Here is a 16,540-nt window from a genome sequence, read left to right as displayed (position 1 = left end):
GCTCTGTTGACTAATGAGTTTGCCGACCACTGAGCTAGGGCCACAAAATATTTTTTAATGGTGTTAAGTTTTCTAGGAATAAGTGATCATGTATATTATACTCTATTTTGATTGGGACTGACCAAGCGTTGTCCACCATTTCAGAAAAATCACATCACTAATGGAAACACTTTTCATGGAATCTGAGTTAAGACTAACTCAATACTTGGCAATAATTGAGTTATTATTGGTGGCGGCCAGGGGCTGGGTGGGATGGGCCAAAGGGGAGTTGTTGTTCAATGGGTGTACAGTTTCAGTTTCACAAGATGAAAAAGTTCTGGAGATGTGTTTCACAACAATGAGCGTATATTTTACTGAACTGTGTTGTTAATATGCACACACTCAAAAGGTAGAGTACTGTGTGAGGCAGGGTGAGTGGAGGACCACTGCTCTAGTTTGACTGAGAGACCTCTTCTTCCACTCACCTGGAGCATAACCCTCTGGCTACGCACAGTGCTAACTGATTTCCACACTCAACTCCCTCATTGGATGGTAAGCACCTTCAGTCTATTGATTTAACATTGTGTCCATAAAGCCTAGCACAGGACCTAGCACACTGTAAGTGCTCTGCTGAATGAATAAACCAAAACATGATGATCACATATGGATACTGTAGCTAAAAAACCCCCAAAAACGTCATCAGGGATTCCACTGATTTGTTTAATAAAAGAATTTGCATATTTATTTATTTATTTATTTCCCTTTGGTATGAACATCATGATGGCAGGCTTCATTGTCCTCATGGGAAAATCTGGAGGTGAGAGATGGAAAGATAAATAAAGGACACAGCTGGAAGCCATTTTGAGGATGACATCACTTTGCAAGTAATTATTTTCATATGTGACTTCCATTTGATGCTAAGCATATGGATTTGTTTTTATAACAAGTATTTGCCCCTGAGAGAATGAAGAGAGCCTTGTTTATCTGTTGAGTTCCTGTTGTTATGATTTGCAATGAAAGGATTTCCTGCCTCTAGAAGCAGAAGGGTTAAATAGACCTTAGTAGGTCTTCCCACCCCCAAGCTCCCAAATCCTTGTCTCTGTAACCCAAATCCTTTTCCACCTGCTTATTGTAAGCAGTGAAGTTACGGCTTTTCCAATCAGTACTGAACTGTAGTCAAATGTCACCCACTGGCTCTAAACAGGCCTCAAAGGACCTGCACAGAGAATACTTCCAATAGAGAAAACCAAGAAGGGCAAAAGTCTTTTTGATTTTTGCTGAAAAATCGTTGTGCACTTAACATTGGTTCGATGTTTTAAAAACACATTAAACTCCTTATACAATCTAATTTGCTATCCAAAATTCTTTTTAGATAGGACACTGAAAATATCTTGCAGGTTTCCTTGGGCTCTTGTTATGAAAAATAATCCATCTTTAATAAGTCCCCATATTTGTCTCTCCACTTCTCATTCACTTTCTTTTTTGATCTATTTAGTTTTAAGCTTCAGTGATAGCTAGAAGTCACTTCAGATTACACAACTGGCAAAGCCTGAATCTATTCACCTCCTTTGCCACTGGCCACACACACATTTTTAATGGCTGTGCTGCAAAAAGAACTAGAGGGGAATATGGTGGAACTATGGGAAAATATATTAATTTAAAAAAAATATTTTTATTGATTTCAGAGAGGAAGGGAGAGGGAGAGAGAGAGAGAGAAACATCAGTGATGAGAGAGAATCATTGATTGGCTGCCTCCTGCATGCCCCTTACTGGGGATCAAGCCCGCAACCCAGGCATATGCCCTTGACCAGAATTGAACTCGGGACCCTTTAGTCCACAGGCTGACGCTCTATCACTGAGCCAGACCAGCTAGGGCAAATTAATTTTTTTTTACAGGTCCTTTGACTTTGTCAATTCTAATCATTAGGAAAAAGTGAAGACACGTATGTATTCAGGAATGACCCAGTATCCAGACCCGCTGTTCTTCAAACAGCTAACCATCACTTCTCATCATTCACTAATTCATCACTTCTTGAGATGAAAGTGTCATCTTTATTCCATACTAAAACGTTTCTGTTTCTGGGCTCTCTGTTCTGTTCCATCAACTTGTCTGTTTTACTGTCTTTAGCATGCATTCAGATCTGGGAGGGCTAGTCCTTCCTCATTATTCTTCTTTGCAGAATTTTCCCGGCTATGTGGCAATGATGCATTTGAATGCCCTGGGTCCTACATTTCTGCCATGACTATTTAAATCAATATAAACCTAATGTACTTGGGCCCTTCCAGTAACACATGGTTCTTCAAGAGGCCCATAGCGAGGCCTTAAATTAAAGAATGGACTAATTTCTTTTTTGTTTTCATTAGTTGGTTCTATACAAAATACAGGGCTACAGAAAAGGAAACCCTGCAAACCTCCTTCATCACACCCCAGGCACTGAACGTGCACTATTCCCCTAAAAGCATCCCACCTGAGCGATCATCTCTGGGTCCAGTGGCTTGTGGTCATTGAAGCCTGAGTATTGCCCCGATGACGTGGACCTTCTAATAGGAGGGCTGTCAATCTTCTTGAGGGAGTCGTGGCGGCTGATGTTGGTCAGGCTGCCATGGCCTGGCCGGCGCCTCCTCTCCGGACTGTCGTTGTTGAGGCCACGGTTCTGCAGCAGGCCCCGGGGGTGACTGGCCAGGTTTGGGGACCCCAGGTCAACTGAGGAGTTGGAAAGAGCATGTGGGGGGTGGAGAGGACAATGGCCATCACTGGTTCTGCCAGGACGCCTTCCTGGAGGGGGTGGCTCTCCTCTTTTTCTTTGTCTAGACATACACAGAGAGAACGAGAGAAAAGGAGCGCTCACCACACTGGGTAATACTGCAAAGGGCACTGGGCTCCGCATGGCCCCAGGGGAAGTGGAGGTTCAGGAGCCTGACTACCAGGCTCCACCCACCTGGCTAAATACCCATCCGAATGCCGGTCTGTTGGGGAGTTCATGTCCTTGGATGAAGACTTGTCTTCAGTCACTGGCCCACTGCTGGCCTCGCTGTCAGCTTTTTGGCTCAGAGTGTCTGAAAACGTATCATCCCTGAAGTAACGAGAATCAACAGTGAGGGTGTTTTGCTAGATGAATAGGACACACACACACACACACACACACACACACACACACACACACACAAATAAGTGATGGCAGTTATGTATGTAAGTCTCTTATTAATGTAATGTTTTCCTTTTCATTATAAAAATAATACAATTTCATTGCAGAAAAAGTGGAAAATTCAGATACACAAATAACAATTACCCATAATATAAAATAACATCCAGAGACAACTATTGTCAGAATTTTAAAAACGATCCTTCTATACTTTTTGTAATGCCTGGGATACATGCCTACAAGTGTGTGCATATACAGGGTGAGGCAAAAGTAGGTTATAGTTGTTCATATGGAAGATAATATAATTAATAAATAATAATAGAATAAACTGTATTTTGCATACTCACAAGTGTAAACCTACTTTTGCCCCACCCTGTGCATGTATATAGTATTTTCTGTACATTATGGATGCTTATGCTTATATACTTTAGATACATATGACTGATATCTGTATCCTATATAATAAAAGCGTAGTATGCAAATTGTCCCCTCAACTGGGAGGTTGTCTGGGAGTTCAACCAGGGGGTGGGGCCGGCCCGGGGGAAGGGAGGGAGGCCTTGGCAGGTGGCGGCTGGGGGAAGGGAGAGAGGCCCTGGCTGGCAGCTAGCAGCCACGAGGGACCCTACCAGTGCATGAATTTCGTGCACTGGTCCTCTAGTATACACATAATATTTCTTGGGTCCTGAGGTACACATTTTAACACTTCTAAAATTAGACCGACTCATGTATTCACCTTATACATTTTATGTGTTATATTTCTCTTTTCCTTGAAAAGCTACTCTTAAATTGGTGCTGCATTGTGAAATAACATGTTCACAAAATAGGGATTATTCTGTACATCACACTTTGTAACCTGTTTCTTTCACTTTATATATTATGATGATCTTTCCATCTTTTAAAATAATTTTGAAATTAGAGCTTTCTCATCAGCAAAATGGAAAAAAAAAAGAAGCCAGGAGATGATACTTTTTAAACTTGAGGCCAGTATCTTCTCTCTTGGGAACCTGGAATTGAAATGGTAGGCAGGCACCAAAGGAAGAGCACCACTGCTTCTGGATTCAGCAGTGTCACTCAGCTCGTAAAGTCCTTCTCTGCTCAGGTTCTAAGAATCTGGAGGCTTCAAAAGGCGTCTCTCACTAGTCCTTGCTCCCAGCCTCCGGTGGATTCTGAGAAATGAGAACCTGCTGGCCCGGCAGTTCTGTTATCAGAGGCCCACGGGCAGGGGAAGAACTGCCAGCGCAGAAGTGCTAGCTCTGCAAGCCCTCCTGCTCTTCTCCCACAAGGCCAAGGTCACTGGAAGAGCAGAAGCTGGAGTCTCCTCTTGGGAGCACTCTGGCCACCGAGGCTGGGACTACTCACATGTCCTGCACCACGATGTACTGGTGAGGCACCAGCCCGTCGATCCCGTTGTGCCTGCCTTCCCACCAGTCCTCGGACGCTCGGTGATACAGCAGCAGGGAGGCTCCCTTCTTGAAGGACAGCTCTCTGGCAGACCGCCCAACGTAGTCAAACTTGGCTATGGCTTCTATTGGCTCACATTCTACAGAGAACACACCAGGAAGCGGTGAGGGACAGGGCTGTTGGGAAGGCATAATACACTATCTGAAAGGTCTAGGTTAGGCCTTAGAAAGAAGGAAGGCCGCTTTCATATCCAGACAGAACAAGGGAATAAACAAATCATCAAGGAGAAAAGGAGATGCTAAAAGAGATACAGAAAAACATTCTTTGGCTGTCAACAGTTTTTCAGGTAAAGAAAAATTGAACATTAGATCTTAATTTCCACAGCCTCTTACTAGAGCTATAACGACAGTTTAATAAAAAATAGTTTAAACTTTGCAGTATGATATATAAGATCTCTCCCGGGGTTGTAATATCCTCCACAACAACTCCAATATAATTTTGACATTGATGGAGTTCCCTTGCAACACATTAATCCCACTTATAATGTGTAAACATCACTAACCCACAACACCAGGAAGTTTGTTTTATGTGCTTATTTTTCTAAAAATCAAGTTTACAAAAATTGCCACATTAAATACTACTTAAATACATTGAATTTCCTCATCTACTTTTTTAGCACTATCAGATCTTCAAACTACCATCAAGTGTAAAGACAACTTTGTGTTCTCTAGTATCAGTAACAAATTCTGACTATTACCTATGAAATAAGCATAACTTAAGACTGTCCTGTTCTGACAGTAAAAGACCAGATTCGAAAACTGTATTTGCTAGAGATAAAAGGGTATTCAAGGGAATAATAGTGAGTGAAAAAGCCAATCTCAAAAGGTTAGACACTGTATCATTCCATTTATTTAGCCTACGTGAAATGATATACTATCAAGATGGAGACTAGATTACTGGTTGCCAGAGGTTTGGGTGGGGGCGGTGACAGGAGGAAATGGCTGTAAAGGGCAGCACAAGGCATCCTTGGGATGGAACTGTTCTTCTTGACTATCATTGTGGTCACACAAATCTATACATGTGATAAAAGTGTACAGAACCAAGTAAATACGTATGCAAATGAGTGCATGTAAAACTGGTAAAATGTGAACATGGTGAATGATTGTATCAATGTCAATTTCCTAGTTGTGGTATTATCCTATACTCATGTAAGCTATTACTGTGGCAGAACACTGGGTGAAGGGTATATGGGATCTCTCTGTATTATTTCTTACAATGGCATGTAAGTCTACAATAATCTCAAAATAAAAAGTTTGAAAAACTTATTGAATTCTGGGCCTAGAATAGGAGTTTCAGCTCTGATCTACTTCTGACCACAAATATTGAAGGCCAATAAGCAGACAAATTAAATTAAACAACTGTAACAGGTGCTTTTTGTAATTTGGCTTATTGTGATCTTTCTTCCCCTCCCCCAACATCACCTCATCCTCAATAATAAACAGAACTAGCCCTGGCTGGTAGCTCAGTTGGTTAGAGAACTGTCCTGATACACCAAGGTTGCAGGTTTGATCCTGGTCAGGGCACATATAAGAACCAACCAATGAGTGCATAAATAAGTGGGACAACAAATCGATGTCTCTCTCAAATCAATCAATCAAAAATGTTTTTAAAGTAAACAGAACTAAAAAGGGCCAATACAGGTGGTACATCCTTAGAGAACTATATGCTATGAGCAATACCTCATTTGCTAAAAACCGAGTATGCATTAGTTTCCAAATACTCTAGAATATATGTGCACACATAATAGATTAAAACCTAACTATCTGTCAGATATTTTCTCAGGAAATTGTTTTCTGTTTACCTTGGAAAAAAACCTTCTCATTTAAAATAGTGTATTTTTTCCCAAAGTTCATTGCAGTATCTTCAATATCTGTTGTACTTATGTGGAATGACTGCCTAAGAGGTCCTTGGGTAGCCAGCTAAGCTTCTTTCTCACTTGATAAATTCAAACACTCTCTAGGACAGGTAAAGCAAATAATAAAAATCAATAAACATATTGAAAAAGCTTAGGATCTGCCTTATCTGAAGGGCCTGTGTGAATTTCAGCTATACCTTTAATTTAATTTATTTAAAATATATTTTTATTGATTTCAGAGAGAAAGGGAGAGGGAGAGAGAAATAGAAACATCAATGAGAGAGAATCATTGATTGGCTGCCTCCTGTACCCCCCCCCTACTGGGGATCATCCCAGCAACCCCGGCATGTGCCCTGACTGGGAATCAAACTGTGTCCTCCTGGTTCATAGGTTGACACTCAACCACTGAGCCACACTGGCTGGGCTATACATCATAATAATAAAAGGCCAGAGGGGTCACGACCGAAACAACCAAATGACCGGTCACCATGAGGTGCATGAAGCACCTCTCAGGCCCTCCTTCTCCCCTCCTCCCCCAGCATCGGCAGAGCATCATGGGGCACTGGCAGCGTCTGCGGAGTGTCATGGGGTGCCGGCAGCGTTTGCAGAGTGTGCGAGGCGTTGTGGGGTGGCGGACATGGCCATGATGGCAGGCAAGGCCTAGGGGACCCTACACATGCATGATTTAATCGTGCCCTGGGCCTCTAGTCTATATATATAAAAGGCTAATATGCAAAATGTCCCCTTGGGAGTTCCACTGAGAGACCGGGAGTTTGGTCGCTCGCTATGATGTGCGCTGACCACCAGGGGGTGTCGCAGAATGACAAAAGGCCCCGGTCGGCAGCTGGCAGCCGGGGAAGGAAGGCCCAATCGGCCCTGATTGCCGGCCAGGCTAGGGACTCTACCCGTGCATGAATTTCATGCATTGGGCCTCTAGTTTAAAATAAAGACAATAAGTGCTCCATCTTTTTGCTAGTAGATGATGTTGTCTGCATGTAGTATACTTCTCAGCAAAGTAGGTGTAAAAATAATTTAAAAACAACAGTTTAACCCTTTAACAACTGACGATAACTTTAGATCATATGTTAACCCTCTGGAATTCCATCCTAAAATTATATTTTCTTTATTAAAACAATATCAATAGCAGCTTTATTAAATATCTACCAGTCTGCTTCATAGAGGAGGAATATAACTTTATATTCAAAAATGCTGGTTGATCTGAGATGACAGATACCAAATTTTTTTTACCTCAGTTCTCCCTGGGGGACAGAAATAAACATGTCCATGGTGTAGGGATACAAATAAACATATCCATGGAAGAATGAAGACATGACAACTTATTAAAAAGAACTTCATGACATGTAATTTATAAATTTCTATGTGAACACCCCATGTGTTAAAATTTTGTTTTATTAGAAAAAGAAGGAAATATACCAGCCCATATCACGGTGTACAATCCATGTACTTGTCAATGGGAAATGAAGAGAGAACCATTAATGTTCTTGAATGCCACTCAATCATACACTGTCAACACTGGCCAAAGGCAATTTAAGACTATTTAATAGATATATACATTTTTTTTTATAATTTCATAATCATAACCTCTGTGCTCACAATCTCTTTTTATTTTTTGAAACAACTAGCAACAGGATCATCGGTTTTTGCTTATTTAGTTCAAATGTGGAGAGGTTATGAAAGAATAACCAGATGAATCAGAAGTACAATTTATTGGCAACCCTGCTAATCAACTAGTAATTCTGAGCAATTTCATTATTTTGGCTCTTTCTGCTCCCACGAGAGTCATTTCACAGTCAAGTGTCAATCATAAGCTATTTATACACATCTTAGTCTAGTCATTGCAGAGCAAATCAGTCCCAGGGCATGGCACCACACCACATGCCTTTCACAGAGAGAGTAACATGGCCCTTTAAGGTTGGGCAGAGGCTGCAGAATGCTGCTACTATCAGTAACAACAACAATAATACGATAGCTTCATTTTTATGCATGATTGTTATAACTTTGTGCAAAGAGAAAGAAAATTCAGTAAAGTATTTACATTTCTTCTAATTTTATAAGAAATGCTAGTGCATCACACTTTCTCGTTGGGGCCTTGGTGTCTCTGCCACTTTTCTTCCTTGATCTGTTACCCACTGCCCTTGCAGATGGCAGTTTTGTTCTGTGACAGACTCTCTTTTTGGAAACAAAAGCTATGCTCTCTAGTGATACCATGACAAAGACAAGAAAATAAATATCTGAGCAATCAAAAAGATAATCAATACTCTAATTAATTTAGCTACAGGACTTTAGGGGCTGGCTGTGGGTAAGGATGTCTGACCTTTGTAAGCAATGCTTTTCTTTAACAAAATCAGAAGAACATGATCAAAATGTTATCTAAGACGCAGAGCCCTCAGCAAAGCTTTTCTTTTACAGTCAAGAGGTAAGAACAACAGACAGATGGCACGGTGGAGAGGGTGATGTTTGAAAGAGGGATGGCTGAGGCTTTGTCTTCTCCTGCCTGCCACAGGGGAGAGCAAGGAAACACTTAGAGAAGTCATCAATATCAATGAAAAAGGAATGAATCATATAGAGCAACAAAGAAACTCAAGACAAAAGAATAAATGGTAGCAGAGGTAGGGCTCAGAGACTTTCAAAAGCAACATCACAGCTCTCACTTGAAAGAATATCTTCTAACTTAAGCTCTGAAAATGTCAACTCATCCTACTTTTAAAAACACAAAGAAACTTTCCTTTTATAGCAGAGGGTAGACACGCTAGACATCCTGATTACCCTATTGTTGAAGTCAACTAAAAAATGTGGTATTGAGCCTGGCCCGAGTGGCTCAATGGTTGAGCATCCATCTATGAACTAGGAGGCCACTGGTTCGATTCCAGGTCAGGGTACATGCCTGGGTTGCGGGCTCGATCACCAGTAAGGGGGTGAGCAGGAGGCAACTGATCAATGATTCTCTCTCATCATTGATGTTTCTAGCTCTCTCCCTCTCCCTTCCTCTCTGAAATCAACAAAAATATATTTAAAAACGAATGTTGGATTAAAAAAAAACTTTGAGATGGCATTGGAGCCATCATAATACCAAGGAATACTACAGACCAAAAACTCAATGAAAGTGGGAATCCAGTGAAGTAAACAGAACCCTAGAAAATGTGAGTCAGAGTCTGTCCTGAGGGCATTTTCCCTGCCTGGTTAATTTAAGCTTTTGTGAAAAACAAAACCTGAAAAGATTTAAAAGAGAATATAGGAGAATTCTCTTCATTACCTCAGGTGCAGAAGGATATTCCTAAAGGAGACACAAAGTGAAAAGAACCTCTAACTCCTTTAAAATTAAGACCCTCTCTTTAGCAAAAGATATAATAAGCACATGAAAGACAAGCTACAGAGCAGAAGATATTTATAAAATATATACCCAGTAAAAGACCTGATCCAGAACCATAATGAACTCTTACAAATAAGGAACTCTCACAAATAAGGAAAATACCAAAGCTAAACCAAACTAAATAAATTTTAAAAGCCCGGAGAAACTAATAGTGGACAAATGGGTCTTAATGCGCAAAAGATTTGATAGGAATTTCACACAAAAAGAAATCTAAACATATAAAAATGAGTATATCTGTATTAACCATGTTTTTTATTTTCTGTATTCAGACATCTGGGCCTTGTTAGCCCTGGAGGGACTGTCCTTCCCAGGTCAGCCGATTCCTACACCTGGAGTGTGCCTTCCCAATACAATCCACCCCATCCACAGCCCACCCCAACCAGCCCCTCTCTAGGATTCTCACACTCTGGGCCACCACCCCGCTGCCCTAATCACCTCAGGGCCAGGTACAAGGAGAGATAGCAGTCTATGCCCCAAGCCTGCGGAAATTGTTCCAACCTGCTTATCTAGCCTCTCCTGTTCCAGTGGAAACCGAAACAAAGGCTCCTGCCCAGTTGCTCCCTCTCCTGCCTCATGACAGACCCTGGCACTTGATGCTGTGGCCACCCAAGGGTGCTGTGCTCTTTCCTCATGGGAGCTGTGAGAAACAACGTATCTTCAATGGCAATCATCTCCTCATCTGCTGGCCTCCCTATACCCCCAATTTTCTATTAACAGACTAGTTTAAAACATCTTCATTAGCAAACCAGAGAAATGGAAATTACATCACAATGAGATACAATTTCACACTGACAATATGGGCAAAGATGACAATAGTTGATTGATGAATATACACACAACCGAAAGGCTGATACACTGCTGGGGGAAGTGTACACCATTACAACCATTTTCACAAGCTTACTAATATTCCTAGATGTGTACATCCTAGAGAAACTCCCATACATTTGCAGTGGGATGCATACTCAAAATATTCATCGCAGCACTGTTTTTAATGGCAAAAAAGATAACACCCCATATACTCATCAATAACAACATATATAAGTACAATGAAATATTATACAGTAGTCAATTAAATGGTTATAACTATATGCAACAATGTGGATGAATTTCTGGAACATATTACTGAGTAGAAAAAAATAATGGGAAAAATGTACAGTATGATTCCATTTATAGGAAGTTCCATACAATAGAAAATGAAACGACAAACCATTTAAACACACAGACATATAGAGGTTACCCTTGGGGGTGAGGACGGCAATGGGATTAGGGGAGCACAAAGGTAATGATGCCGTTTTTCTTAAACTTGGTGGTTCCATGCATGTTCACTGTAATGTTATTCTTCATACTCTACACCTATTTTATAAATGTTCTTTTGTTTCTCCTGAATTCTTAATGAGCAGTTCTTAGAAAGGATAAAAGACTAGTTTTATAACATACCGTCCTCACTGGTGTGGGTCTCAGTACCAGCATCCTGATCCACTTCCTCCAACGTACCGTGCTCGCTGTAGGGGCTGTCGCTGTGGAGCGGAAATAGAAATTCATGTGAAGCCAAAGTGGAAAGAATTTCAAAAATGAGCAATTGCTACTGTAAGGAAGCCTATAAGGCTTGGAATGGCCAGAATTACTGGACAGCCGCTCAGTGGAATGCTGGAGCCTCCAGGGACGATCTGGCCCCTGGGCAGTGTGCGTCCCTTTGCTGGGACACAAAAGTTGTTTTACAACTCTGCAAAGACAAAGCTAACTTGTAGGGAACTTGCAGCCCTACAACTAACTCTTATCCACAGAAGTGAAAATTTGTCGAGTTCTCGTAGAATATGTGCCCTATGAACGCACCAGTTTTTGCAAATTCATTTCAACATTCCTTACCACATATTAATAAATGGCTCTTTGATTTCTGCTTTGAATTAATTGTAGTATTTTTTCCATCTTTTCTTCACAGATGTTCATTGTATGTTTGTGTGAGAGTTATGATTTTATCCTTTCAAAAACTCACCCTTGCTCGGCTGGCGTGGCTCAATGGTTGAGAGTCAACCTATGAACCAGGAGGTCGCGGTTCAATTCCTGGTCAGGGCACATGCCCAGGTTTCGGGCTCGATCCCCAGTGTGGGGTGTGTGGGAGGCAGCCGATCAATGATTCTCTCTCATCATTGATGTTTCTATTTTTGTCTCTCCCTCTCCCTTCCTCTCTGAAATCAATTAAACAAACAAACAAACAAAAAACTCACCCTTTAACACTACCACCACCTCTTCTCAAATGCATGCTGATAAATGAAATAAGCACTGAAATAAGCACTGGACACAGATACAAACCTGACTTTGCTGCAAAAGCCCATTTATATTGCTGGTTACTGCTGTATTATTGACTTTCTGTTTAGAATGAGCAATACCCATAGAGAACACTATGTACGGGAGAACATAAGCACATGTTATTGCAAGCACATGTTATTGCCGCAAGACTCTTTATTACGGGGATTTACTCTGTAAAAAAGCAGCAACCACAGAAAGGACAGCGCATCCAATAATCCTGATCAGACATCCACATGCTTGTTCATTCATCTCAGCGCCAAGCTCAGTCAGTACCTTGTACATGTTAAGTGCAGGGTAAAGTAAATAGTTTTGAATTGACTGTCATGTGTAAAATTGCTGGATATACTATAGAACTGGCATGTGTCATCCTCTGTGGTTAATTTAGAAAGCCGTACTTCTGGAAAGAATCAACTCTCAGTTTTCTTGAGGCATATGACCACACTGTGGTTTGAGATCACATTGTGGTTTAAGTAAAAAATCAGTGTACCTTTAGTTACTTAAGATCTTTCAGCTACTGATTCTATTTCTACTTAATCCCTGGGAAGGCAAAGGGAAACAAAGAGTCTTGAGGAGGGTCGAGAATGAAGGCTCAAACACGTCTATTTCTGGCCATTCCTGCATGTGAGCTGTGCAGGGCAGTTTCCGAGTGAGGCTGGGAGGCAGCTGTTAAGGGGGAGGACTCATGTGGGTTTGTAATCAGACAGACCTGTCTCCAGTTACTACCAGTCATTGGACAGGCTCCTTGGTCTCTCTTAACTTACTTGGTAGAGTGACTGCGAGGAGTAAGAGAGATCATATGCCCTGAGGAGCTGTAGGGGCTGCTCAAGGAATCAAGCTACTTTTATTGATCATATACAATCTCCTAGAAGCTGGGGCTCATATATCAAATTGTGAACATAAACCATTGAGGGTGTTCTACCATTGGTATTATTCAATTGACTATATCTCCCTCATTTTTACTGCTTCACTGAAAGGTGTCTATACTGCCATATTAAAACACTGTTATCCCAACAGCATGGGTATTACCAGAGGGAAAGAGGGGTAGGGGAAGGTAGAAGAGTATATAGGGAGGATTAAATGGTGATGAAAGGAGATTTGACTTCGGGTGGTAAATACACAATGCAATATACAGATAATGCATGATAGAATTGTAAGCTTGAAACCTATAGATTTTTAAAAAATATATTTTATTGATTTTTTACAGAAAGGAAGGGAGAGGGACAGAGAGTTAGAAACATTGATGAGAGAGAAACATCGGTCAGCTGCCTCCTGCACACACCCTACTGGGTATGTGCCCGCAACCAAGGTACATGCCCTTGACCAGAATCGAACCTGGAACCCTTGAGTCTGCAGGCCAACGCTCTATTCACTGAGCCAAACCGGTTAGGGTGAAACCTACAGATTTTTAATAACCAATGTCACCCCAATAAACTCAAGTAAAAATAAGTAAAATAAAAAAATTGTTATCCCAACAATGTATTAATGTAAATAATTTGCTCAAAATAACCATTACCACAACTAGTTAGGATAATATTAATAAGAATAAAAATAAAAATAAGTAAGAATGGCCCTGGCCAGTGTGCCTCAGTTGGTTGGATGTCATCCTGCGCACCAAAAGGTTGCTGGTTTGATTCTTGGTCAGGGCACATGACCAGGTTGCGGGTCTGGCCCCTGGTCGGGTGTGTACGGGAGGCAACTGATTGATGTTTCGCTCTCACATCTCTCTCTCCCTCTTCCTTCCTCTCTCTCTAAAGTCAATAAAAATATATTAAAAAAAATAAGTAAGAATGAAAAAACATTTGGTTGATAAAGCTCCTTTTAAAAATGAGAATTTTGAAACCACTTTATATAAAATTAAAACTATTTCAGAATGAAAATAAAATCTGTCAATTCAATCAGTTATCTTTTCTTGATGTACTAGTAAAAATTAATATAGTTCTATATAATATCAAAACCATTATTCTCCACAAAAGCCATGATAGGGTGGATATATCTAAAAAGATGTCATCCTTGGGGAAAAGGGATGACGTTCTATAATAAGAAGCCAGGGTTGCCATGGGTCTTAGCATTCTAATTTATCTCAAGTATTCCTACTGCTGCTTCTTTTTTTGTTAGTTGTAAGCACTGGCAACCTATGGTCAATTCTTTTTCTTAAAAAGTTGATTCCTATTCTTCTATATATTTTAAATTGTAAATTTCCAGGGGGAAGAAGGACTCAACATTTTTTAACTTACCAGTAGTCGTCTCCAGCCATACATTTCTCATAAACAGGGCCGTCCAGCTCTTTAGCATCCGGGAAAATAGTCTCATGGTGGATGATGATGGTTTTGACAATTTCATTCACATGAGCCTGGCAGGACACTTGATCCTGTATTTCTGGGACGGGCATCAGTGTTGGGCCAAAGCAAATGGCCAGGTTATAAGGGTCCATCATGTTCTCATCACTGTATTGTGAAAGACTTTGAAAGGAAGCAAGGAAGGAGTTATAAAAGAACAAGGGGGGGGGGCGGGTGGGGGAGAAGATGAGTGTTTAATAAGATATTCCATATTCTGAAAATAGGAATCTAAAATATTTTCTTTGGTTTTTATTATTAGATGAAAATGATATTCCATCCTAATTTAAGTTGGCTCAGCAAACGCTAAAGAAAGTGGAGTGACTTATAACCCTTCAACTAGATAGAAACTGAAAGGGGAATACAAGTCCCCTTAGTTAAGTAGCATTTTTCAAAGCCACAAGGGAGTCTTCCCCAGTGGAAATTGGAATCAAGTGAGTGAGTTTCATTTGCAAACACTGCGGTCAGGCTGTAAATGCTGCTCACGTAAATCTGGGACAGACAGCAGCAATCTCCATAAAGCTTCATGGATATTTTTTACATTGTCCTCCCACTACTCAAAAACATCTCCGATTTCAGTTTTCTCCTATAAATCTTGAGGAGAGCCCTGAGGAAAACAAAGCACCCACTTTTCTGTAACCACTGAGAGAAAGCGTACAACGCCACCCCTGTAATTTGCTTTTGGGTAGGACTACCAACACCGGATGAAGAAAAGGGGAAAAGAATCCTCAATTCTCTCATTCCACTTAAAGCTGGGAAACTACACACTTTGGGGAGGCTTCTGGTTGTCTAGCATTAATTTCTAAATTTCATCCAACGGATATCTGTGAGCTATTTTTCCACAGATGACCCCAAATGAGCCAGCTCTTTATTGCCGCGCCTCTACCACACGAGCAAGGTACTGACTGTTCCAGGGAGAGCCTAGAGATGCTATCTCTCAGTGTATAAAATGTCGATCTTGAAAGGAAATGTAAAATCCAGGTGAACAGATGACAAATGGAAGGAGAAAGAAGATACTCAACTACCTTTGTGAGATGGTGACAGACACAAAGAAACTGAGAAACCACATGACATGATACTTTACCCTCTTTTGGAAATAAGATAGCCTAGAAAGTAGGAAACACAAAAGCATAATTTCCACAGCTAACATATGTCTTTCCCTTCTGCCATTTCTCCAACATACAATCTTAAAAAAAGAAAGTTCACAGTAACAGCCACGGTCATGTTACAGACCGTCTTGAAAATGGATGCCGGAAGGAGAAGTGAGAGTCAGAGTAAGAATCGGCTAATTTTCCAAAGACACACTGAGGCTCAGCGGGGAGGGCCACAGTTCATCGTCCTGGGTCTTTAACTCAGGGCTGGCGTGAAAAGCAAAAACTTGACATAAAAATGTTATTTTTCCATGTTTTGATTTTACAATTTAAAAAGAATAGGTAGCTTCTCTTTTCAAAATTCTCTTTTCAAGAATCCCACCCGAGAGGCTCAGCCTTGTCTCTGCAGGAAGGCGGGTGCAGGGACAGAAATGCTGCAAGCAACGCCAGCTGCCTGACTCATGGCACATGCGCCATTCCGTTGAGATACGTGAGTCAGATTCAGGTTTTGAGAACTTCCTTGACTCACAGCCTACTTTCCTAGTCTGTTGTGGTTTATTGGTGAAGGGGCATCAGAAGAGTTTAGTCAGGACCGCACGGAAAGGATTAGCCGGAATGCAGAACACTCCATATTCATCAGAGCACATACAATTAAAGGTGAAAACGCAAGCCTTCAGATTTACAACTGCCTGGTGACTAATATTAAAAACATTTTTAAAAATTTTCAGTTACAGTTTACACACAATATTATATTAGTTTCAGGTGTGATAGACTGAGTAGGCTTATTTAAAGGTAAAAATTTATGGCATCTATTTAACCTAAACATAGTCTATACCCATCTTTCTAGATCAGCGGTTTTCAACCTGTGGGTCGCGACCCCTTTGGGGGTCGAACGACCCTTTCACAGGGGTCGGCTAAGACCATCGGAAAACACATATATAATTACATATTGTTTTTGTGGTTAATCACTATGCTTTAAT

At 40.9% G+C, this 16,540-nt stretch overlaps 1 protein-coding gene across 3 annotated transcripts in view; it reads right to left on the bottom strand.

Moving 5' to 3' along the window:
- Positions 1-16,540, bottom strand: part of SRGAP1 (SLIT-ROBO Rho GTPase activating protein 1) — a 257,728-nt gene that overhangs the window by 5,680 nt on the left and 235,508 nt on the right. For all 3 annotated transcript variants that reach the window (XM_006096847.3, XM_006096848.3, XM_023760672.1), the window contains 5 exons: positions 14,371-14,595; positions 11,267-11,346; positions 4,482-4,662; positions 2,919-3,053; positions 2,448-2,787 (listed from right to left, as the gene is read on the bottom strand). In XM_006096847.3, coding sequence (XP_006096909.1) covers positions 2,448-2,787; positions 2,919-3,053; positions 4,482-4,662; positions 11,267-11,346; positions 14,371-14,595 — 961 coding nt within the window. The remainder of the gene's footprint in view (positions 1-2,447; positions 2,788-2,918; positions 3,054-4,481; positions 4,663-11,266; positions 11,347-14,370; positions 14,596-16,540) is intronic.

This window comes from Myotis lucifugus, unplaced genomic scaffold, assembly GCF_000147115.1.
Source record: "Myotis lucifugus unplaced genomic scaffold, Myoluc2.0 scaffold_189, whole genome shotgun sequence".
Taxonomy (NCBI): domain Eukaryota; kingdom Metazoa; phylum Chordata; class Mammalia; order Chiroptera; family Vespertilionidae; genus Myotis; species Myotis lucifugus.
This window is presented reverse-complemented; position numbering and strand designations above follow the sequence as displayed.